Source organism: Rhyacophila brunnea, unplaced genomic scaffold (assembly GCF_057557595.1).
Source record: "Rhyacophila brunnea isolate RB1 unplaced genomic scaffold, BYU_Rbru_1.0 scaffold_4, whole genome shotgun sequence".
Lineage (NCBI taxonomy): Eukaryota > Metazoa > Arthropoda > Insecta > Trichoptera > Rhyacophilidae > Rhyacophila > Rhyacophila brunnea.
This window is the reverse complement of record NW_028233068.1, coordinates 23,490,028-23,516,988: the sequence shown is the minus strand read 5'-3', so window position 1 is coordinate 23,516,988 and position 26,961 is coordinate 23,490,028. Positions and strand designations below refer to the sequence as shown.

The window sequence follows — 26,961 nt, the reverse complement described above, 5'->3', positions numbered from 1 at the left end:
ACCATTATTAAAATTCTGATATACCTATACATTCAAAGTTATCCAAAGAATACTAGCACCACAGGCGAAAATTTTGTCATCTCGGAATCGATGTGCTGAAGTTGTATTATTCTTATTTCTATCTTAATTTTCGCGCTTCGATTCGTAAAATTTTCCATTTCGACCGCCGGTCTACTTACATGGACTGGACGCTACAACTATCATATACTTAAATATTTATTTCCTACACTTCGGATAAAGGAGTTGACACGGAGAATTTGAAATATAAATCAATAATTTGTTTCGACTTTATTTTTAACGTACATTTAATATAAAAGCTTTCACAGAAACATACCTACTTAACTGTAAAGTAAATATTAAAAAAACATATTATCCTTGTGTTTAAGTTTTTCCCATATTTCTCCACACCCGAGAAATTGTGTACCCTCTACGGCCACACCCAGAAGATACCATATTTCTCATATTTTTTGTGTACCCAGGGCAGCATTGTATGAAGGTAGTCATAGGTATTCTATTTAGATGACGAGGTCTGAATTTCATAATACCTACTCATTATGATAGTCTCTGCGCATCTCAAGGCATTCACAACACAACGAATCTAATAATAACTTACTTTGCTAATGTCTCGTTCATACAAAGATTAAAAACGATGCATTTTGAACTGCTTCATTTTAATATTATTCACTTATATAATAATTATTTAGGTATATGTATTTAAAATTAAACTGTTGGTAATTTGTTATCTACTATCACCAATATTCGTTGTCTACTCACCGTCCAAGGTTACCACGTATATTTTAATCGCTCTCTCGCTGAACTGTTTATGTTTATTAATCATTGTAGAACGGGTTTGTTTTTGAATGAGGCTAAAATTTGTTTTGTTTTAGTCGGAATGTAACAAACCGTGTATTTTATTACCACGTTTTTCTTAGCTCGTATTCTTGTTTGTCCGGTGGTTGTTTATCCAGTACAAATCTTGCAATCGATTTTTATCTAACTTCCCGACTAGCTAGACATTTGAAACTTTTAGAATATATCAGAACACTATGCCAATGCATTATTTTTAATACTTTCAGCCATCTTTAAGTAGAATTGAATTCATTTTCAGTTAATTCTGTTTTGTATGAAAAGTTATTTCGGAAGAAATCTGTAATCCAATACCCTATTATTGGTTGCTAAGTGGATGGTCCTAGCAACTAAATTATTAATATATACGTGCATTACTATGGAAATCAAAATGACATTTCAGTATTCTATATTTCTTTGTTTGATGCAAAATAGCAAACAAATGATTTGTTGACAATTGCCTTATTTGTCCTAAATTATTAACACATAGAATTATCAAGTTTATATGATTCAACAGAAAATTTAAAAACGTGGTGTATAAAAAGTTCTGTTTATCTTGTAATTATTTAGAGTTGTTTTAGTTACTAGGAAAGCTAATTATTATTGTATTATTTATTATTTTCTGTTCCACGTTCAAACAAACTATGGTGTGTATGCACGGCGATTCTTGTGCCAGAAATTTATCGCGACAAGGCGTTTAAAACATTTGAAATGATACAGTTGTCCGAAAAATATTATAAATATCTTCGGTCATGTTTTGCTATGCTCCGTGACTTTTTGTTGTATATGAATGACCTCTATTACCACAGGCGGCAGTCACAAAATATGAGAGAAAGGATGCAAATACAAAAGTTAATCGGTATCATACTGTATTACAAAAAATAAATCAATGATTACAAATTATAAAGTCCACACTTAAAAATATTTGTTATTGTTTATCAATAATAATAAACAACTTTTCACTAACTGCCTAGGTACGCTTCTATTTTGTTGGCACCTAGGTATATTATTCAATTTGTAGAATCTATCTTAAGCATGCGTAAATAATGGGAAATAGTGAAGTAAGATAATACAATATTATGTAATATGCATACAGTTGTCTCCAAACTTTTTAGAACGTGCACCCCCATTTCAAAGACAATAACTTTATTAATAATTGAACTAGCGTTTGCGTTATAGGACTTCATTATAATGGTTTTAAAACAAGGTGTTAACTTAATAAAAGGTGAAACAGACAGAAGTTTTATTACGAGGTAAACGAGATAGGCGGTTTCACAATTCGCCAGACACTTTATTTAGATTTAGAGAATATAACTCGTGGTCCAATGTCACCGATGAAGAGCAGGCTGACATAAATGGGTACCTACTTAACTACATATTGCAAAATACGTTCAGAGATGACCTTAATAATGCAGAATATGTTAACATGTTTAACGGCCCACATGCTCAGCGTAGGTCAAAATGGAGCTTTTATGGTATTTTCAGAGCATAACCCTGGACATTCCTTAAACGTTGTAGATAATCTACTTATATAATTTTGATTATAATTACTCAAAAATGGGCACGATTAACACATTTGAAGATAATTCTAAAGATACTGATTATAAGCTATGTCTTTAACCATTCAAATGTGATGAACATCATACGAATAATGATTGCTTTACAATAATTATTGACCTAAGAATAAGGTAGTATTTTTTTAGATATGCCATTTCTATTGGCATTTCCCGGTGGTTAAGCTACAACATACGGCCGTAGCCATAAATTGACAAACGATGAATTAAGTAGGGAGTAAGATCATGGTAACGCGCGTGTTTGAACATGTATCGTTTTAAAAAAAATCGGTTATGTTAATAAATCTAAAAAATCTTAACACTACTTCACATGGACATACTGAAATATGACTTTATTCTAAAACATTAGAGCGAGAGGTTTAAAAAATACTATTTCATGTAATAAAAATACTTTATGCAGTCATCAAATGTTTAAAATAAATATAAAGGATAATGAGGCTTCAAAATTATATAAATAGATTATCTACAACGTTTAAGGAATGTCCAGGGTTATGTTCTGAAAATATCATAAAAGCCCTATTTTGTGTGCAATAAGCGAATTAGATAATGTATTTAACAGAAAATACATCTCTATCTATCTGTCAAAATTTTCGGATTGGGAAGCTCGATGTTTTAATTTTCAGGATTAGTGGGTATCTTTAGATCGTACTGAGGATGGGGAAACAGCAGCTCTCAGCATAAATATTTCAAACATCGTAGAATTAACACAAACTTTCTTTTAAAATAATAGACTTCAGATTTTGCAGTGTTATTGAATGCACACACTAGCGGTGACGAGTGTTTTCTCTCTTTATAGCTACACCAATGGCTATATTCTATAATGAGCGAGTATAATCTATACATATATGGGAATATGTCGCAAAAACACTCCGGGCTCAGCTGGGACTCCACGGTTACCACCCGTCTTCAATTTGCCTATGGGCATTTTCGCCAAAGTTTGTACATTGCGTTTTTGGCATGTCCCATGACTTTGATTGATTTTTTCATAGTTATTATATTATAAAATGTTGGAAAGTTATGTACTTTTAACATGCAAATTTATTAATTTACTCTATTCAATCAGTTAAATACAACTATCTGACCTGTATATATTTTTAATTGATTATTTAGATCGAAAGGTAGTGCGTTTTTACCATGTCCCACCCATAAATTCAAATAAACAAAGTCTGATTTCGTCATTAATTTTGAGTGTGTAAAATTAAATTCGTAGTGTTTTCAACAGCTTACATTATATATTTTTGGAAAATATATAGTTTTTTCGTAAATTTGTACCAATATTGAAAAAAAATCACGTTTAAAGTGTGTCCCAGGATATTTGAAAAAGTGGAACTCCACATTCCGTTACCACGATTTTAGCATGAAGGCGAAAAATTTTCACTATAAATATGTTTTTTTTTAATGTAGCAACATTTTTGTATAACACTGATCGCCATGTACACTTTAAATTGTTGGTGTGTGTCGGTATCGCTATCGGAACAGGTTGCTTTCTGGGTTGGTCATTTAAGAAGTTCCACTACTGTTACCACGATTTATAAGGTAAGAAAACACATATTTCTATTTCACATACTACACATATGGAGCTTATCTTTCATACTACAGATATAATAAAACATATCGCAGGTTTAACAATAAAACTAAGCTAAATTTTGGCTTCAAACACTTCTGAAACAGAATCCGTTACTTCCACTCCGAAACTATATTGGTGGTAACGTATATGTGGAATGTAAAAGTAACGAAATGGCATGCATAAAGTTGGGTTTACAGTGTGTGTTTAGTTCTTCATAGATTATAAAAAAAATTATTTTGTCTGTTCGTATGAAAAACAAAAATATTTTCATTAAAAAATATAAAAAATAACCTGACTATAATATAATAATATAATAAAGATTAAAAAAGTATGTGATATGTCTGAATACGCAAAAATAGCGCACATAAAAGTATGGAGATAAAAAAAAACAACAGAAGGAAAAGAAAAAACACCAGACTGAAATAATTGCGAGACAGGCACTGGCTCTGTCATACTCTTTCTGTTATACGCCACCAAAATTTTAAAACTTCTCCATACATTTTAGGCATAGAAATTTATAAAAATGTATGAAAAAGTATTTTTTTGTCACGTTTAACAGAAATGTGTACTCGATTAGATTTAATACCTAGAACTGTAGGTATTCACGAAATGTCAGAAAAGTACGTCTTGATTACAATCAACCTGTATAGCTACATTTTATGTTGATGAATACAATTAAATTTCAAGACAACATAAAGTCGAACTTGGTTATTACGAGGAAGATGGGACCGACTGAATTTGCTTGTTATAAGCGTTACTCGTTATATCAGAGAATAGGTATTTTTAAATGAGCATGTCACATTACACAAAAAGCCGAAAATAAAAAATTTGGAAACCATCGTAAAAATCCCCGAAACGAGCATGGCATTCATAAACTACAAAAGAAGTTGTTTATTGTAATTAACGCTGGTAGGTACCTACGGACTTCACAAACCTTGGATTTTTCAACCATATGCGTGGATACTTTTTTATTATTGTCGGTGAAACACCAATAAGGTAGGTACTTAGACACTTTACTAGTGTCATAAACGTAATCCGACCCCGGCGGCATCCTGTCCAATCGGATTTTATTGCTTAGGGTCGAAATGTTTTAAAACGGTCGACACATTAACAGTATTTTAGCTCGGTATATCCGATAAGTTGCTCGTTATAACAGTGAAAGAATTAAATGTATGGCGAAAATCATAAACCAATTGTCAACAAATGTTTCGTTATTACATCCGAGATCTCGCTATGTCAGAGATCGTAATAACCGAGTTTGACTATAATTATTTTCGTAAAAGTTATATACTCCGTGCCGCGCTAGGAACTCGCGTCTGAATCCCTTGCTGATTTTTTTTTTCATATATTGTTAATTTGCTTAAAAATATTTTTTATCTGAGTTACAAATAATATAAATGCCAAATAAAGTTATGGTAATGTATAGTGTGTCAAAATTATTACCTACCTTATTTTACAAGTATTGTGAAATTTATTATAAAATATGTCTATTTTAGTGATTAAGTTTGATTTGTTTTGTTATTTTGACGCACGTTGAATATTTATCTGTCTATCAAAAAATTCAAATAAATTTCATAAAACAAAAATTTGTTTTTATGGTAACATGTAACTTAAGCTTTACAAATTACACTCCGTTACCATTTCGTTCCATTCCGAAAATGTCCCCAAAAAAGTTGAACGTTAACTATTTTTCATTTGATTATTAAATAACGAAACTTATTTATTTTTCCAATAAAATTTAGTAAAAGTGATTATTGTCTTTAAAAAAATAGCAGAACGAACATTGATTGGTTTTTTCAAATACTAAAGGAAAAATGCTCTGCCATTATAGACATAGGGTAACGGAGGGGAACGAAATGTGCCCAAGAATTAAAATTCAATAATATTTTTTGACTATTTGTAGTTTTATTTTGAAGTGTATGGTTTTTTTAATCTAATAGAGCTCTTTTAAGTGATAAAAAGTGTTTCATTCATGTTTTAAAAGCTAAGTTTCGTAGTCACGGAACGGAAACTTATTATGCCCAATTTCATAATAAAAATGATATAAATATTGTATTAATCAATATTTTGCTGAAAAATTGCTATCACCAATTCAGCAATAGAACAAGGAATCTGCTAGCTATATAAAAATGGTTAATTTGAGTGAAAAAATAATATTACCCAAATTTCAAACATGTACAAACTTTGGCGAAAATGCCCCTATACAGTACATGAAGAAATTAATGCATTTGACCCCGCACATTTGTGCAACGCTTTGGGCTCGCAACATCAGTGACAGTGAGTACGTACAGGACTCGTTATGAACATGTCGATATTGCCACTGCAAACAAAAGGTTGTACAGGTAGTGAAAGGATTTAGTGATAATTATTTATTTGCAATGAATCAATTGACATCGACTTCTTAAAAGTTTCAATAAGTACCTATTGGGCATTAGAGGAAAGAAATTTAAATTGGTTTATTTTCCTGACAAAATATTGTTTTATGGTTATAATTACATAGATGAAAAACGGCTGTGTTACTCTGTTATAATATGACCTTTTGTGATCAATTCGGCCCCTGTTTTATTTGCAATCTAATCTAAGAAGAATCCACAAAAAATCTAACTGAATACAATAATTATATTCGTCTTTAGTACACCACATCTGATGAGTGGTTGCAACTAATTTATAAACATTATCATGCAATTAATTAGTAGCTCCAAATTGATTGACATTATGGAGGCCACTAGTCTGAACTGATATGATTGAGAACAAAAATAATATTGTAACGATTTTATATAGAAACATGTTTACATTTTAATACTTGACATCTATCGAGAAAGAGCGTCGATAATTATTATAATCGGACCCATTTTTTAGAGCAAAGGTCGAAGTTTGTTTTACTTGTTTTTGTTTGTTAAATCTACAATCCGAGAACTTCGACACACAAAATGTAATTTTTGGATTAATTACTCATTATTTAATGAGAAATATTGTTTATTTACATTATTAGCGTATGTTTTTTTTTTTGGTTAGGAATAATTAAACTTTATACATTGTGTATCTAATTCAGTGGCTTTTAAACGGTTTTTGCGGCGTTCTGAAACAATGCGTGTCCTGAGCAGCCAAATATTGAAAAATTTTCATTCAAAATCAAATTCGAAATTTTTTCTTAGCCCTTACCAGCTATCAATCGATTGTGTCTTATCAGAATCAGGCTAAATGTTTTTTTATCAGTGTCAATAATATATGCACAGTATTTTTGAAACCAAGGAAAATATTGGTTTTTTTAAAAGAAAATTAACCCCAAAGGACACATCGTTAAAATAAAAGACTGTTTACTAAAATAAAGAACGATTGATCACAATGGCGTTTACATTCATTTTATTTTATTTATTGACACTTATCTCTATCATCTTCTGAAAAAACAGCTTCCAAAACATATGATTCTTGGTCGTGCATCGGTGAATTAGGATTTCTAGATTATTTTTAACGACGGACCGCGGCACCCATAGAAATTGACCCGCGGCACACACTTTGAATACCTATCATTGATGTAATTTTTCATCATCGCCATTCACTATAACCCTTGTCGACCTTGCCTGTCTCCATTAAACTATATCTAAAACTAAGTTCATCTGTAGTGCTTGAGAATCAGGGATGCTATCTTCTATCTACATTCTACGCAGTCGATCAACCCTAATTTTCGTCTCCCCACTCATTTATTCTTCCGTCTATTGATGAGCGGTTTGGGTGTATTCCATTCCATTCTTGAAACATGGCTTTCCTGGAAGACCTCTTTTGCTCATTTCAAAGGCCATTGATTCGTGAGAAGGTATGGACATAACAAGCGTTTTGTGTAAGTTTCTGTAAATGTTCGTCTTTCACTGCGATTTAATTTTCATGTACACCTACACGAATGGTACTGGAACTACAATGTACTTATTCATTTTAAGCTAGTAGCCCACCCATCTATCGATGCTATCTAGTTACACAGTTTTTTGTCATTCCTACTAATTTTATTTTATCGTAAAATTATTTGAATTGACTCAAAATGATAATTATTATCGTTATCATTGCATTATTATCAGTACCATTTTCGTACCTTTAGAATTATTCACATAAAGATTCTCAAATATTATTGTACTTATGATATTGATTTGTAGAAACATTTAAAATACTCCATTTTAACTTATTTTTTAACAAAAAACTCTGAAATTACATTAAATGACTGGTAAGTAAATATTTCGAATGGTTTATCGAATATTGTATTCACCAGTGGTGCGCTTAGGGTGGTGGAGCCCCGACGCACTGATTGATTTTGAGGCCCCCGCGATAACAAAGAAAATAAAAATCCAACTATTATTTATTTGTATAAAATTTAGTCTTATTTGCATTGTTTTTTCGTAACTAGGCTACTTTTTAACGAATTATAAATATTTAAATACCAACACGAACATTGCCAAACTACATAGATTCATAGGTACCAGTGGCGAGGGGTGGAGGTAGGCTGTTAAGATTTGATATAAATATTGCACACTAAACTTTGTCACTCATACTTATTTGTTTTCATTGAACTAAGAATACAATTTGCAGATGGTGGTTTTTAGTTTTTAAAACATAATAATTAAACCCTAACATAAGATTTAACACATTTGCAATTGTATTGTACTTGTTTTTCTTAGTATTTCCTTAGTGTATTGACTATAATAATCCACATCATGGGTTTTAACATGATGTTTTATTGCTTCAATTTAAAGTTATAAAATTGCCGACAAAGGTAGTAGGCAATTGACGCCGATATCATTTCGGAAGTATTTAGAAATGAAAATAACTCACTTCAGCTCTAGCAAATCATGACTTAAAATAAAAACAAAAATCTTTAAATATTAAATTGACATTTAAGATTTTGGTAATTTATTCTATGTTAGAGGCCCCCTTATAAATGTATGACCAATTTATTGCGTCATTTGCGTTGTATAAAACCCGCCACTGGTATTCACATAATTATAATATGGCACGCAAAAGACAATGGAGTAGTAATTGCAAATTTAGTGGTCCACATCGTATTAGTGAAAGTTCTGGTTTGATCACAATATTCTTGATTTTCGATGAGAGAATACGAGAAATTGAATATTGGAGTGTGTGCATGGCGTAAGCCATTTGTTAGTTTGTCGCTATTTCCACGCGATCATTCCACGGAGAAAATCACACATCCCTTCCCCGGCCAAGTTATGCGCTGACTGGCTTTGCTGAGCATGCAGTATTCTCGTTCGGTTTTTCGTCACATTTTCTGACGTTTCTGTAGTACGATTCGGGGAGTGGGTTATCTTGAGCTAATGCCTAGCCCAGTCTAAGATACATTTGTACGTGAACATTATAAAAAAAACACATTTCTATAATTTTGTTACAAATATTTTTTGTATTTCACCGCGGATGGAAAACATTGTTCACGAGATGTATCTTGGTATGTACGTATGTACTATGCATTAGGACCATTAGGTATAGGTACCTAAGATGTTTACACATGCAAAGGAAGATGAATTTTATACATAATATTATTAGGATCATATTTAAAAACAATCTCGCAATTTTCTGACATGGGAAAAAAATGAGAAACAGTAGAAAAACACTAGGTATCTAACACTAAAGATTATAGAAATAAACGAATGATGTGTTTAGTTATTTAGATCCTATTTTATCTCATTAATCCACTTGTGCAAATAAAATGGCTCCGTCTCGCTGACTGGCTTATAAAGCTTATTTTTATACAAATCTGGTGATTGCGAAAAACCTGTCGTCGAGTCTTTGGGAATTTTCCCAATCAGTGCAATATTATAGGATAATTTTGCTGGTAGTACCTAATATCATTATTACTATGTAATATTGATTTCTATAAAAGATACAGTAAAAAAGGGTGGTTCAAAATTCGAACCTTCTGTATTAATAAGAACGCTGTAATAGGTAAGTCTGTATTAATATGATTCAGAACCTTTTTCTTGTTTCAACCACTTTTTGTAGTAGCCAAGTAACCTGCGACTCCTCACCTCATTATCATAAACATGAATTTTAAATAGAGTGAGAAAAAACGTAAAAAATAACCATAAAATAAAACCTTAAAATGGTTCATCATTAAATTACTTATTGATGATAATCAAACATTTTAATATTGTCTCACTCTGTCTACATTTCAATGTAAATAATTAGTAATTGTCATATTTTCTTTCATGTTGTAATTTTTTCATGTAGGTACCTACCTAGCTTATCAATTGTTTGGAACATGGCCCCCACAGGGGGGGCTGACAGGGCTCTAGCCTAGGGGTCCGGGCTCAAGGGGGGCCCGGCGTGACGGGTCGACCAGATAATTGGACTAAGAACCCATTCGTAGAACACTAGAAGATAAAACGAAAGTGATTCTAAGAAAACATACTATCTAAAGTCTGTATTCTATAAACTGGCGTACACGTGACACGGAAAGCATTGTGCTATCGCGTTCAACTGTTGCAAGTTTTCAATTGGAGGGAACGAGATGGATGCTGAAGCGGGGGGAAAACCGGCACGCCAGCTTATAAAAGACAGACTCTAGTATGATTTTAAATTATCTATCAGCGGTAAGATAGGTTACAATGTTGGTCTGTAGGTGAGATGTCCTAGCGAACGGACGCTCGCTATACTATCGCAATGGCCACACTGCACGCTTTGTGCCTCGCTTCGTGATTATTAGTCACCTAGTGAGTCTCCCTGAGAACAAACGTGTTGGTTAATTTTATTGTGTCACCTAGTGATTTTGCAAGATGGAGGATGTTTCTTCAGTATGACAAACGTGAAACACCGTATAATTTGAGGTTATGAATAATGATGCATGGGTGATTTTGCAAGATGGAGGATGTTTTGATAGGATCGGTTTGTAAAAGAGAGCCTTATAAATGTGGTAAGGTGCATTGGGGTAATTCCGACAGGAATTTCTATGAGATGACTAGAGGTTATATATTTCGGTTAATTATTCAAAGTGTTTTATATTTACTGCCATTATTGTTTTACCTCTGTGTACTTAAAGAAAAGATGTATGATCAATATATATTAGATTCTTGAATATATAGTTGGGTTCTTTAAATTGAGAATTTGAAATATTGAGTCATTTTTTTTTTGCATTGGGGAAATTACGAACTATCTTGGGGTAATTCCGAAATTATTCAAAAGTTGATTTTATTGCACTTTGACCGAAGGCTTACCTTTCTTTTTTACCGTAATTAATCCTAAGGCATAAAGCCCATTGACGCAGCGAGTGGGGCGCTCGCGCAAAATTTCTACAAGTGGCGCGTAAATCGTCGAAAATACAACGTAATCAAATACGCCAGCGCACATTGGATTTGACGACGCCTTGTGCCCGCGTGCCGCATGAGTCACCGTTTTTCGCTTCTCAGCGATACGATTTAACGAAAATACAATGGAGTCCATTCATTGAACACAGCAAGCAAAATCACGCTCCTCGAAGCGTCGTCGATAAGACGGGCGAGAAGCCATTATTAAGAACAGTGTACGCTTTGTTTAGTTATTGGGTGTCCGATATTTAATTACAAGCCCCGAGAAATAATATAATATTTTTATTGCTTTGTTATGAGAGACGCTATAATAATAATTATTTTGTGCTTCTGGGCCCCTTATTACATAGGTGAAAGGTAATGCGCGGCAAGAGGCGTGTGATTATGGTTATGAATATACGCTTCTTACGCCGACTGCGCACGCTCGTCCGTCTTGATGGGCTTTATGCCTAACATAAAATATCATCAATTTTGTTAATAGTATCCATAATCCCTAACTTTTGATACTATTAGTTCGGAATTACCCCAAAAAAAGATAGTGGTTCTCAACATTTCAGTTAAGAACTTAGGATTAAAGGGATTGTGGAACGGGATGGAGCAGAGCAGGTTTATTCCCGGTTGTTACTATCAGTTTTGTTCCCACCGGTGACAAATATTGAGAAAAAATATCCCAATTTGACACAAGTACCTACCACCTTAAATCAATAAAATAAAGACGAGGAAAATCAAAGAAGGTGATAATTTTAAAAATCAATTTTTATTTGAGTCTACATTCTTATTTGACTACCTTTATAGAACAATATTTTTTACAAAGATATCTTTTGTTTACTTACTGCTTTTTGCATAGCAAAATAAACATTCTTCATACCCATACAATTAAATTAGTCAACATTAAAAATGTTAAATCAAAGTCGGAACTTGTCTTTTTAATCATTTTCATCTACTTTTATGGCATAAACTTATAATTTATTCCTGCTAGCAAACCTAAAACTAAAATGCGGGCTACACTTAAAAAAATATAACAGAATTGCTTAAGACATGGTCTGAAAGCCTCACATATACATAATAATGATCTATTGGTTTGGTACGCAATCAGTCAAATTAAATTCTATCTTTATCATTACATAAGTAATATTCTATTTCATCAGCACTTTTTTTTTTGTATATCTAACTTCTTCACTATTAATGACTCTGGATCGTTGTCACTATCTTTTCTTTTGGTCGTAATAAAGGTTAGCTGCTGCTGTGGTCTCATAGTTTTTAAGAAGTTGATAGAGAAGTATGTTTCCTCATGTTTTATTATTTCTTCTGTGAACCCAATATAGTACCTCCATTTTTTCTGATTGAATATCTGACAAGCACTGAATCATTTAATTTGTAATTTTCCTTCATGGCAGGGTCCTTTTCTTGAGTTTTGTATACTATATCTTTATTTTTCAGTTTTAGTAGCAGTTGTTCATCTTTGTCTTTTTCTTTTGAGTCTTCTCTAGTTGTCATATTTTTACCTTTTATAAAAACATCAACGCTGTCTTTGTCATCTCTTTCAATGTGTCTTTTCTCTTCGTTTTTTTTGTCTGTTTTATCCGCTTGATTTTCTTTACCTTGCCAACACCTTTACTCTTAGTACAGAGAGAATTTGAATCGTTGTTGGTGAGTATCTTTTCTTCAGTTAAAACTTTCACCATATTTCACATCTTTTGTTTTTTTTTTGTGACCTTGGTTCTTCCTTGTATATTTTTCAATCATCTTCAGAGTATTCATCCATCAATTCTTCGAAATCAAGATAATCTATAATATCAGCATTGCTATATTCGCTCATGATGTCGGATACACTAGTTATGCTGTTAAGTGAAGGCTGGCGTTACCGCACTTACCCAAGATTATAATAGGGCGTGCGATAGCTTCTTATTACGACGACGCTAAATTTACTTACTTTAATATTAATTTAATTAAGTATATTATGTACATCTAAATTAGATATAATTTTAGTTTCTTTACAGATTGAGAATCACTGCCTATTACTATGAAAAAGTTAAGTGGGCTATTGCGGAATGAATATATATCGGAATAACCCCAAAGGGGTATTTCCGAAAAAAAATTAAAAACACAGCTAGGACGTTGTGCTCCTCTCACAAATTCGTAAAAAACGATAATCTATCGTAAAAGCAATCACTTATTCAAAGAACTTACCAGAATTCCGAGATATGTAAGTTGGGGTAATTACGAATCAGCAAAAATGGCGCGAAAAACACTGTTGTTGACACTAGCGACTAGCGACGACTTACGAGGCGATCACAATGAACATGGCTTCTAGACTAAATGTTGCCAATAGGAAAATATCGCTTTGATTGGTAGAATTTTTGAACTTTCGGAATATACCCATATTCGGAATTACCCCAATGCACCTTAATTAAATGCTCCGCGGTGAAGAAATAACAGTAGAAAGTAGAGTTGTTAGAATATTTCTTCAGTATGACAAACGTCAAACACCGTATATTTTGAGGTTATGAATAATGACGCATGAGCTGTAGTATGCCCATAGGTGAAAAATATTGCGAGGCAAGAGAGATGCAAAAGAATTTACCCTCCTTAATGTTACCTACGACAAGCTGTTCCTCCGGTGTTATAGAACATGTGTATGTGTATCACCCTTTTGTAATGTCTCTTTTAATTTATTATTGTTCAACAATAAGTCAAATGTTTCCTGGTTCATCCTCAAATAACTAAAAAAACTTTTCATCGTATTGCCGAAATTCTTTGTAGGGAGGTTGAAACTCTCCAAGAGTACCTACTTCGAGATGAATTGACAATATGCACTCAACAAGTTCGAATTTGCGACTGTCGAAATTTTAAACTTAAATTCTCTGTGAGAAGTAGCTTTCTGGTTAGTTTTGAGAGTGACATCGTTGTTGACTTGAGCACTCCCAATGTCAAATGAATTTGTACCTACGCATGTAGCGTGCAACGTGGCAGTAGTGTTTTTAGTAGACAAGCATAGCACCTAGCTTAGCACTAGCGAAGCACCTACCTATGTAGCCGAAGCCTAACTTTTCATCGGAATTTAGTTGGCGACCCATTGGTTGAGAACCCGTGTTCTAAAGTTTAAAAAGAACCAAATATAATAATTATTAGCATGTCCTTCTGTGGCCTACCATGGCTGTCGTAATGGTTTTACTTTCCAGATGTAATAATACAATATTATGTTCATTTGCTTCGCTTATAATGTATGCATTTTGTATTGTACGATGATATGGTTATGTAGAAAAAATAACTTGTGGCAGGATATCCTAACAAAGTAATAATTTATCATTTTTTTCGACCGTGTAAGTACCTACATAATAGTATAATGTAAGGATTATTATTGTCCAATATTGTAATATTTTCACGGAAATCTCATATCAGGAGGGATTCATTACAAATACCATGTTGTACGTATTATTTATTACATTTCACCATATCGGAAAATTAATTAGAGATATACGAAGGCAGTTCCATAAGTTCGCTGAATGGGACAGAAAGAAAAGAATATGCCTACCTATATATTTTTATTTTTCAATATAATCTCGGATCAGACATGAAATACTTAGAGCCATCGATTAATTTTTCTAAACCTTCATAAAAATAATTTTCCGATTTGCCTTCAAAATGCTCATGCCAGTGTGCCACTGTAATGTGGATGAGACAATTCCTCGAAGCCGCATTTTCTCATAGCAGCCATTGCAATTTGAGCCTTGTGAATTAATAGGTGCGTTGTCATGAAGTAAGAACACACATTTTGTTATTTTGCCCCTCCTTTTTACTTTAATAGATTCTTTTAAGCGACTTAGAATATTAGCGTAGTACTGTCCTGTGAAGTTGGTGCCTTTTGGTTTATAATCTATAACAGGATTCCTTGTGAATCCCAAAACACTATTGCCATCACCTTCCCAGCTAATGGTACAACCTTAAACTTCTTGGTCGGGATGAACCACCCTTTTTATGCCACTGCATGGACTCCTGTTTTGAGTCAGGGTCATAATGATGAACCCATGTTTCATCTCTCTTGTTAATGAGTTCATCTTGATTGATGCCTTTACACAGCCTATTGGCAGCTTTAAAAACTGCTTAGAACATTCCACACGGTAACTTTTTTGATGTGGCATAAGTATTTGTGGCTCCCATCTTGCGCTTACCTTTGACATCCCAAGATTTTCGTATACAATTCTGGAAATTATTGTTTTGGATAGATTGAACCTTTCTGCGATATCGATTAGATTTAGCCGACCATTTTCCATAAGGGCATCTTCGATTTTTAATACCATTTCATGTGTAGTGACGTCACTTGGCCTTCCACAACAGTCATCATCTTCTAATGACTCCTCTACCTTGTTTAAACAAGTGTGACCATTTGTAAATCATGGTTTTACCACAACAAAGAGTGCCATAAATCAATTTTATTTCATTTTGGATGGTTTCCACACTTTTCCCCTGTTTTGTGAGGAATTTAATTACTGCACAGAGCTTAATATTTCACATTTTTTAAATTATGGTAGACTTGCACTTATTCTTTTGAATATTGTAAGCGATTTAATAGAAGAATCAACTTGAAATTGCACTAGTCTACCTAAAAAGGATTATTACCCAACAATAATTTTAACCCCAATACTTGCTACTTTCAACACCATTCCGCAAACTTATGGAACTCCCCTCGTATGTATGTACCTACTAGGTATCATAATTATCATGAATATTATCATGTGAATCATCTGTCCACCTTAAATTTTAATGCATAACTTGTAATAGGTACTAGTATGTCAAGATGTAGCATCATTATCAATATGTTTAATTATGTATGTCTAGTAATTTAATATGGCTTTACACAAGTATCTTATCAAGATCATTATTGAATTTAGTATGACATCACAGTTTTTTGTTTCCATCTCAAATATTGTCTTGTTTATACAGATATAATCAAAGATATAAATATTCCAGAACGTTTTGTGTACCTATTCTTTATATACAAACAAAAAATAGCTATATTTTGGAAATTATGGTGTCCTTATTATGCAGTATACAGAAAAAGATTGATTAAAATGTAATTGTAGAAATGTAAATTTTGCCTGCTAACATTTTTTATTAATATCATCAATATCAAAAACTATTGCGGGGGACCACCCCCAAGAAAAGTCTCCACTCACACCTGTCTGCTGCAAGCTACCTCCACTACCTTAGCATCAAGGATTTTCCGTCTCGTCCTACACAGTTTAGGTCTCCCGACCTTCCTTTCCCTTCCAGTCTATTGAAGAGGAGCCTTTTGAGTGGTTCGATATCTTCCAACCTCGAGCCATGGCCTATCTTATGTAATCAGTAGACTTGTACATGTGAGGCGATAGAGGGATCATTGTAGAACGCATACAGATAATATAGTTTGTGTTTGTACCTACCTCAACACATTCCATCTTCGCATATATTTTCGTTTCATACATTTGTTAATGTTGTATATATTTTTATCTTCAGGTCAGACAGTATTCGCTCAAGGAGCGGCTGCGACTCCTCAGCATTTGTTGGCAGCCATGACAGAGCAGGGAAAATCAGCCGGACTGAAAGGCATCACTGTCTGCCACATGCACACCGAGGGGAAAGCGCCTTATACCGAGCCAGACTGTGAAGGAATCTTCAGGTTTGTGCCGTATTCACCTAAGCGTACCACATTCTTTCATGTCGTCAAATCTAAAAAATACTTATGAAGTGGCAGAAAATGTAAATATATATAGTAGAAAATAAAAAAATTGTGATCAATAATTTAAAAATCACTGATCCATTCTATAAAAAGGTTGAATGTTGTTAAGAATTGCTCTTGTTTGCATTACGAGCGATTACAGTTACTTATACATTCATAGATAGTCTTTCTCTGTTCATTATCAATAATTCTACAATTCAGTTTATCAGTGACATGCTATGCTGCCTTGCTTTGTTGTGACACCAATTTTATGTGCTCCAGTATGAATACTAAATAATATGCGGGCTATCTCTTATTGTTATTCATGGAATATATACATTTACAACATTCATTGACAAGTATGTTCATAAATTAACTGTCATGACACACATTACAAAGCTGTTTATCTTATGTAAGAAAATATACAGGCTTTTACTGAAATTACATAAACAACAAAATAATTCCAGGTCATTGTCTACATTCATGGGTGGGAATGTCCGAAAAGCAGTAGCCGAAGGCCGGGGTGATTGCATTCCAATCTTTCTACATGAAATTCCACAACTCTTCCATAGAAAAATTGTCAAACCCGACATTGCTCTAGTACAGGTATATTATTTTCTACACCTTCACATAAGAAAGATTTTAATTAAATTTTTTGTTTTAGTATTTTTACCCATTAAGCATTCAGTATAATACTAATCTTGCCAAACTTTACCGACCACTATGCGTCCAAGGTTTTATTTCAAATTCCATTAATAATTTTGAATCAAGGCATTAAAAATAGGTAAGTACAACAAAATATAACATTTCCATGAAATCATAATTAAATGCGGCTGATATACACCACATGGTTAAAATGATAGATCCCATCGTTGTATTAGTTTGAGACCTTTAATAAAGTTGTTTTCTACCACGTATATATATATACTGTTTTTGAAAATCATGACAACTCAACTTAGGCGGATTCAAAAATACTTTCAAAAATATAATATGGACAAGTTCACTAGGATGAAGGTAGGTAACTGTGTAGTTTGATTTTGGAATTTAAGATGATGTATAGTAAACAACAGGCTCACCCAGTGACGGCCTGTAGGGGTAAGCAGGCTATGCTCTGATTAGGGTGGCACTATCGAAGATGCGGGAAACAGTGAAGGAAAGAGAATAATTCAATTTTTGATTTTTTTCGCCCGCGGCACTGACAAGTTAAGCCTACTGTTAAGCATCATTAGTAATGCGTTTTAAAGCTTTTAATTTTTGTTCATTTAGGATAGCTGAGAAAATACTAAAATACACTATGTAGGCAGGTAAATGTATTTTCAAACAATTTCAGACTAAAAATGAAAGTGGGCAGCATTAGATTCTGTTTAAGGCTAGCATTACATTAATGGCAGGGTTCGAAATAGACCGGAACACACCGGAGCGCCGTTCCGACTCGTGAAGTTTGTAAAATTAACGCTATGCCTCATGGAAAAAATATTTTGACCGTCCGAGCTAGATAGGACATGTAATAGAAAATCTAACACACTTATATTCATAAAATACACATAAAATTTGATATCTTAGTAAATATGTTTAGACAATAAAATTGTCAAGCGCTCCGGTTCGTAAACTTTTCCATTTCGAGCGCTGATTAATGGGCACACCCATCCCACTAACTGGTATTTTTTAGGGCGCCATGAAAAAATGTTTATACATTATTTTAGATTATCATGAAATGAAAAAGTTTAAAAACCACTGCTCTAATCCATAGTTGATCTCTTGGAATCCTAAAAATGTGACATAATATTAATAATCAGTTTTAACTTAGAAACAATATTTCATTGTAATTATGAATTTATTAAATTTTATTTGCTCAATAAAGTATCAATCAATCAATGTGGATTTATAGCATCCTGTCAACTTTAGCATATATGTATGTAGGTACATATTTTTAAATGCATAATATCGTGGTCGTTTTATGGTACGAGGGTGGGTCAATAATTCCTTAGAAAAAAGCATTAAAACAGTTTTTATTTTTGTATTTTTTTTTTATTTCTCAACATAATCTCCTTGGAGCTCAATACACTTGTGATACACCCCTGTTACAGGCGGGCTTCTCCCGGTGTAAAATAATCATTTAGTAGCTCAAGTCGAAACGTAACCCTGACCTCTAGAAACGGCTTCATAAAACATCTAATCTGATTCCTTGCTCAACCACGTATTTTTTATTTATAAGTAAGGGCCTTCGTCCGGTGTGTGAAAATCACATATTGGGCGGAGGTGTAATTAAGATAAATTTAATTTAATTTAAAAAGTATAAATGATGATGGATGAAAGCGATAATTTTAAGACTAAATATAAGTATTTAAATATAATAAATTTTGCCGCGCTTGTCGGCAATGTCCAAATTTCGACGCGCCTGCGCCAGGGTCAGGCTCGTGATTCGCCGAATCAAAGATCACGCGATAAAATTTGGCCAATCACGAGAGTCCTTTTTGCTGGAATGGCGTGGGTACGCGAAGTTTGAAAAAGAAAAAAGTAATTAGTAAGCGTCCCCTTTCCGATAGGATAGGACCTGCGAAACTTATTGTTAAAACAAAATATGTAAACGTTTAAAGAAAATGTAAAATATAAGAAGACCACGTTACGAGCACGAAAGACCGTGTTTTATTTATACTCCAACCGTTTAAATTTCTTTTTTTTTGTGAATCCGGGGTTCGATGGACTCCTGAGCTAGCCGCTGGAACCCCGGGGATCTCAATGGCGCTCCAACTAAAAGGGCTAAGTACATTGTATGGATGTACCGCACCCATACCCTCTTCATCATAAAATAATAATAAAATAATACTTTAGTGAATACAAAGTATGTGGCGAAATAGTGACAATGCCGAACAATATCGAAGAGTTCGTGGCTACGCCGCCAGAAACTAGTTCGTGCCAAAAAATGTCAGACCTCTAGTGTTTGAAGACAGTCCACGTACGGAGCTGACCGCGCCTAGCGTCGTGCTGGAGACCGTAGCACCAGCGCGTCTCCAGTACGACGAACGGCTGTACAAATCCCACCTATGGAGACTAGACACATCATCGACGGTATCCAGCGAGAAGGGCTCGTAGAGGCCACGGCCCGGTCGCGACGAAAAACCAACATTTCGTGTACCCTATTCGACCACGGGATATTCGGTGAGGAGAGAAAAAGGAAACGCGAGGCCAGGGAGCCTCACAAGAGGGCTGAGAAGGCGCGCAAGCTGAGATGAATCGAAGAAGCTGTACGGGCGCAGGCTCGACCACGAGGAGATGAAGCAGGAAGCAGGACCAGTCGCCAACCCTCTAGTCAAGGGTGAACGCCGAGTTGCTGTTGGAAGTGTCAGTGTAAACAGTGTAATTAAAAGTGAAGATAATAATCGTAAATATCCGGAAATTCTTCTAATTACGGATAAAAAGTTAATTAAGGACCCACTTTCTGAGCCCTATAATCTTAAGTTCGTTAGTAAGAAAAATGTACATTATAGTTTTAAAAATAACGCTTCGCAAAGTGACGCCAATTCTTTCCATTCAAATAAAGTAAATATGAATGAATTCGAAAACATTAACATTAAAAATCGCAAACAATTTTATAAACGGGAAAGAGGATATTCTACAGTAGCGCGAAACCTGTTTCAAAGTTACGCCGTGTTAATAATTTGAATCCAAAGAGAAACGAAGAAAATAGTATACGACCGTCACTATTATTTCTTTACAAATTACCAATCGTAAATTTAACACAGCGAAAACGGAACGGGAATAATAAGGCATCACTCGACGAAGTGTATATAGTTGTTATGTTAAATTTTAATAATAAGTTAAAATTAGGTATAAGAGGATGAAAGTAGAGATTGTATGCTTGTGATAAAAAAAAAAATGAGTCAATAAGCCGTAAATTTCTCAACAGGGTTTTCAATAATGAAAAAAAAAAAAAAATAATAATAAAACGTGAGAGGCACCGCAAATCGGCGCGCGCCTTTGGAATAGGATGTCGGGCGCGTAAAACGAAACAATTTTTTTTTTTTAATAAAATGGGTTTCACTAAAAATAAAGTTAATTACACAGTTTTAAGTGTACTGATTCAGAAATAAATATAATGAGAGGGTGGAATATTTCAATTTTTAATATCAATGTGATTTATACAGTCAATACAATGTTGTAAAATAATTATGGGTATTAGGGTAAAATATTAAATGTGATAGTAAGTACCATAAGTACAATGGGAAGATTTTATATAAAATTAGTAGCTATTTAATGTATGGGGTAGGAGTAATTAATAAACTAAATTCGAATAAATTTAAAGTACAGGAAGTCTAATGAACGAATAAATTACTAAAGAAAGAAAAAGAATAAATACAGATGAAGACAATTTGGAAGCACAAAGGGAGCCACCTCTCGAAGTAAGCGCATCCAAAGGCAGCGTAGCCGAAAATTCATGATACCAAAGCTTGATGGTGTGGAGAGTGCGCACTCTCCTTTCTCGCGCAGGTTCATGGAGAGACTAGGGACGTGACGCCTGAAAGATATCGTGAAACAACAAGAGGTACCTCCGAAGTGTAACCATCTATAAAAAAAAGAAAGGGAAAAGGATACTTATTGTGAAAATCCATCCTAGTACCTGTGAGAAAGCCGTGCCGCCGTCAACGAGCCTGGCCGTTGTACCGCTATACGATGCCTTGCCCGCAGTAATAGGAACAGATGGAGACACAGTACCTGTCCATCTATGAGGTGATACTCCAGAGACCAGCAGATCAGTGGAAAACTTTCCACAGAAAGATATCCGCTGCTCGGAACGAGCCTGGCTCAATAGTAACGCCACTACCACGCCCTGGTTGCAAAGGCAGACAACGCCAAACGAGGTACGCTCCTATTGCACCAGAAGAAAAAAAACGTAACACGAAATAATAATTCGAAACGAGGGCCAAACGTCTACGAATATAGCCCCTAGGAATACAAAAGAACGAGAAGAATAACAAAAACATTACGAAAACAAAATAAACGCATGACATTACAGGAGAAAAATAAAATAATAATAAATTATGACAAATGATAATAAGAAAGGAAAATAAATCAAACTCTGACTTATTCAGGAGCATTGCTTTGAGCAGGAAAATAGTAATCAAAATAAATATCGAAACAATACGTAAAGTTAGTTGTTTTTTTTTTTTTGTTAGAATAGTTAGATTGTAGTTGAATTTTTTTTATAAACTGTTATCATGCCATGTACTTAACGGATGAACAAGGAATTGGATGGGTGGCCGATGAGATCAGGGCGTACCTTTCGACTTTAATCCAGATGGGGCGAATTGATACACCCCTGTTACAGGCGGGCTTCTCCCGGTGTAAAATAATCATTTAGTAGCTCAAGTCGAAACGTAACCCTGACCTCTAGAAACGGCTTCATAAAACATCTAATCTGATTCCTTGCTCAACCACGTATTTTTTATTTATAAGTAAGGGCCTTCGTCCGGTGTGTGAAAATCACATATTGGGCGGAGGTGTAATTAAGATAAATTTAATTTAATTTAAAAAGTATAAATGATGATGGATGAAAGCGATAATTTTAAGACTAAATATAAGTATTTAAATATAATAAATTTTGCCGCGCTTGTCGGCAATGTCCAAATTTCGACGCGCCTGCGCCAGGGTCAGGCTCGTGATTCGCCGAATCAAAGATCACGCGATAAAATTTGGCCAATCACGAGAGTCCTTTTTGCTGGAATGGCGTGGGTACGCGAAGTTTGAAAAAGAAAAAAGTAATTAGTAAGCGTCCCCTTTCCGATAGGATAGGACCTGCGAAACTTATTGTTAAAACAAAATATGTAAACGTTTAAAGAAAATGTAAAATATAAGAAGACCACGTTACGAGCACGAAAGACCGTGTTTTATTTATACTCCAACCGTTTGAATTTCTTTTTTTTTGTGAATCCGGGGTTCGATGGACTCCTGAGCTAGCCGCTGGAACCCCGGGGATCTCACTTGGTTAGACGGTTCTTAATTTTTTTTAAACCGTCAGAAAAATAAGTTTTCGGAAGGTCCTCAACCGATCGATGACTTCTTCATTTGAAAAAAAACGTTGTCCACTTGGCCATTTTTTTAAGTTTGGGAAAAGGAAAAAGTCACTGGGGGCTAAATCTGGCGAATACGGTGGGTGGTCGACCAATTCGAACTTCAATTCTTCAATTTTAGCCATTGATCGTAAACATGTGTGAACACGGGCATTGTCCTGATGAAAGAGGATTTTTTTCCTGTTTAAATGAGGCCGTTTTTCTTCAATTTTGTTTTTTAGCTGGTCCAGTAAAGATGCATAATAATCCCCTGTTATTGTTTTTCCTTTTTCCAAATAGTCAACGAAAATAATTTCACGTGCATCCCAAAATACAGTAGCCATAACCTTACCAGCTGATTTTACGGTTTTCGCCTTCTTTGGACATGGTTTGCCTTTGCAATCCACTGCTTTGACTGTTCTTTCATCTCGGGAGTATAGTGGTGTATCCATGTTTCATCTACAGTCACAAAGCGACGAAAAAATTCATCCGGATTGCGTTGCATGAGCGACAACAGGGCTTTAGAGGCCACCACCCTATTGCGTTTATTGTCGACTGTGAGCAAACGCGGCACCCATCTTACAGAAATATTTTTCATGCCCAATTTGTCATGTAAAATAGAAATGACGCTACCTTTTGAGATCCCTGTAACCTCAATTATCTCACTCAACTTTAATCTTCGGTCACTTAACACCATATCGTGGATTTTATTGATCATTTCTGGTGTAGTCACCTCTACAGGACGTCCTGAGCGTGGTTCATCCTTTGTTGATGTACGACCACGTTTAAATTCATTTAACCAGTTATAAATAGTTGCAAGTGAAGGAGCAGATATGCCGTGAACTAAATCCAACTCATTTTTTATTTCCTTTCAATTTTCTCCATTTTCCATTTTTCCATTTTCCACAAGCAAATTTTTTTTTAAATGTACGAGAAACACACAACAACCCGACCAATCTGATTGAAACTTCGCAGCATACTGAATCGGTAGTGCCGCTGCATGAAAACAAACCGCTTACAGTACTAGTCGCGCCACCTGTCGGCTTTTCTAAGGACTTATTGACCCACCCTCGTATTATATCGTGAACGTTTTACGCAAAACGTAAATCAGTTAATATTGACTAAAGATCATAGTAACATGTTAAAAAATAAAAATGGCAAACCAATCGATCTAATTGAGCTACCGTATAAAAAATACTTATTGGTAATAAATAAACATAGAGTGAAACAAAGCTAGTTTATAATATATTATTATGTAAAACTTAAAAGAAAAGCAACCACGAAACAAATTAAATTACTTGTGAAAAGTAACTTTCTCTAACGTTTTCCAGTTCTATTTTTGCAGGCATATGCAGTATGTTACTATATTCACGTGGAATAGTTTTCCTTCGAATAAACAAACGAAATATTTGAATAACTATTAAACAGAATGACATACATGAGAAATCCTTATGGTGTGATTTTACTTATGCGATGATTGCGTGCGAAGATCACAGTGGAGTATTTCACTTATTCGATCATCGCACTGCATTTACTCAATTCAATGGCTTAAAGTAATATAAATACAGAATTAAAATAGAAAAATAATATGTACCTAAATGATCCTATTTATCTCAAATCTAATATTTATTGTTGGATTTGTTAGAACATCTAAGTATTTTCTCTTTTAACTCGATCTGACTGAGAGTCCTCAACTGAAATATTTCCATGGAGTTTAGAAACGAAGACATTGGATTGGTTCATTTTTGACCTATTATGGTCTCTATATGTACTGGAATTATGGGATACTGATTTTTTATTAGCGTGCTATCGTATAAGGGAAATCGACCACTCTGATGATTGCATTGCCATATTTCAGCAAAAATGCACAAAATGTGTAATGATCACATGCAATCACTGACGCACAAGTAAAATCACACACTACAGACATGAAATTGAAACTTATATTATATATAGTATATTATAAATTGCTTTAATACTATTATAATTGCACCAGTGATTTCATCTACAGGTTTCCCCTCCAGATGCTCACGGTTACTGCAGCTTGGGAACATCTGTGGACTGTGTTAGGGCCGGATTAGTAAATTCAAAGATTATTATAGGTAAGTGCGATAGTAATTCCATTGAATAATATTTAATAATTGCATCCAAGTTCTGTCAGTGATTAGATTGTATCATATATTTTTTTAATATGATTCGGAAATAATTATGGTTTTCAAACAAAGATGAATTAAGTAACAAAAAAAAATTTTGGTTTTACAATTTGAGTTATTTATGATGACGGATTTTTTGACATGTTAAGAAATAATAGCCTCTCCTGACAATTGACCTCCAGGAGAGATTATTGTAGCAGTCGTGTTTACTGTTAACATGAAATTTAGCACCTAATGTGCCCATTATTTATTACTATCGCAATATTGTATGCATGCAGATGTTACATGTTTTATAATAATGGTGTATTCCGGACATATATTAATTATATTTAAACTAATTTAATTCAGAATCTGATGAAAAGGATATAAGAAGTTGTAGTTATTATAAAAATTAAAAACAATAAATACTAAATATACGTATTCTGTCTCATTAAGATTATGTCTTGTTTTCTAGGACAAATAAACCCGTACATGCCCCGTACATTTGGCGACGGCATTATCCACATGTCTCACTTTGACTATGCGGTTAAATTCGATTCGCCCCTTCCTCAACACGGAGGAAAGCCACCGACTGAAGTAGAGACCAAGATCGGTCAACTGATCGGAGACAATCTGGTTGATGACGGAGCCACTCTACAAATGGGTAATATTCATAATAATAATTATAGTCTATTATTTATTATCAAATTCATTTTATAGCCGTTGTGATTAAACAAAGTTCTAAAAATGATAAAATTGAAATTGTGGTGCGAAGAAGACTCTGAAAGTATGAATTTACCATGAAAGTGTGGCGAGTTTAAGTTTTTCAGCACCCACATTAAAATAAACTTTTTCCTGATGCGGTGGACGCTTATTGTTACTTAATATTTATTTCATATCATAGCTTTCTTAATGAGTTATTGATGCACCACTGCCATCCAACTATCTGCAGCATTTCATTTGATTTCTGCTGACAGTTTATATCTCGATTTGACTTTGAGCGGGTGGTGGCTAGATGCAAAGATGCCAAATTAGATTATGCTTATCTTAGTTACACAATACATAAAAATAACAACATCCCCTTTTGCAATCGGAAGTGCCACTAGCATTATTAAAATCTCAAATTTCTGTCACTAATTCAATATGTAAAAATTGGCATACAATGCCAAAAGTATTGTATAAAAATACACAGATAATGTAAGCTTTCAATAAATGAATAGTTGCTTTATCAGCTGTATTGAATAAATGCATACTTTAGCAACTTATCCAATGACAATGTTATTTTAATGACAACATTATGTTTATTTTTTTATTTTTTGTTGATTTCTGTGTACACATTTACTATGCTCAATTATTAATACAATTAATGTTCTTTCATGTCATTCTACTGATCTATCTACGATACATTTTTGTCTTGTCGCATATGAAATATTTACTATTAAGGGAAAGAATCAATGGATTTGACAGGTAACACATTTTTAGTAGGTATTCTGTAAGTAAGACAACAATACCACACATGTGAAAAAAATCTGGGTCGACGATTTTTGCAAAGGACCAATTTGTGGCAAAATTCATGAATTCTATACACTATTCCAGGGTTTCCCAAACACCAGTGTTCCGCCGAACCTGAATAGGTGTTCCGCGACCATTTGGAAAGGTTTTATACACTGCAACACATTTAAAGATCTTCTACAAAGTAGAAGTAAAATAATTAAAGAATTTACTTCATATTGAAAGGCGAGTGATGATCAATCTCCACTGATGTTTATGATGTCAAGTATCTAGATAGGTCACGG

The 26,961-nt window shown here is 34.0% G+C and overlaps 1 protein-coding gene across 1 annotated transcript in view; it reads left to right on the top strand.

Moving 5' to 3' along the window:
• The window catches only part of LOC147067113 (succinyl-CoA:acetate/propanoyl-CoA:succinate CoA transferase-like), a 49,564-nt gene that overhangs the window by 16,126 nt on the left and 6,477 nt on the right, over positions 1-26,961 (top strand). Inside the window, exons 2-5 of the mRNA XM_085953787.1 lie at positions 16,785-16,947; positions 17,454-17,592; positions 25,045-25,135; positions 25,641-25,829. Coding sequence (XP_085809913.1) covers positions 16,785-16,947; positions 17,454-17,592; positions 25,045-25,135; positions 25,641-25,829 — 582 coding nt within the window. The remainder of the gene's footprint in view (positions 1-16,784; positions 16,948-17,453; positions 17,593-25,044; positions 25,136-25,640; positions 25,830-26,961) is intronic.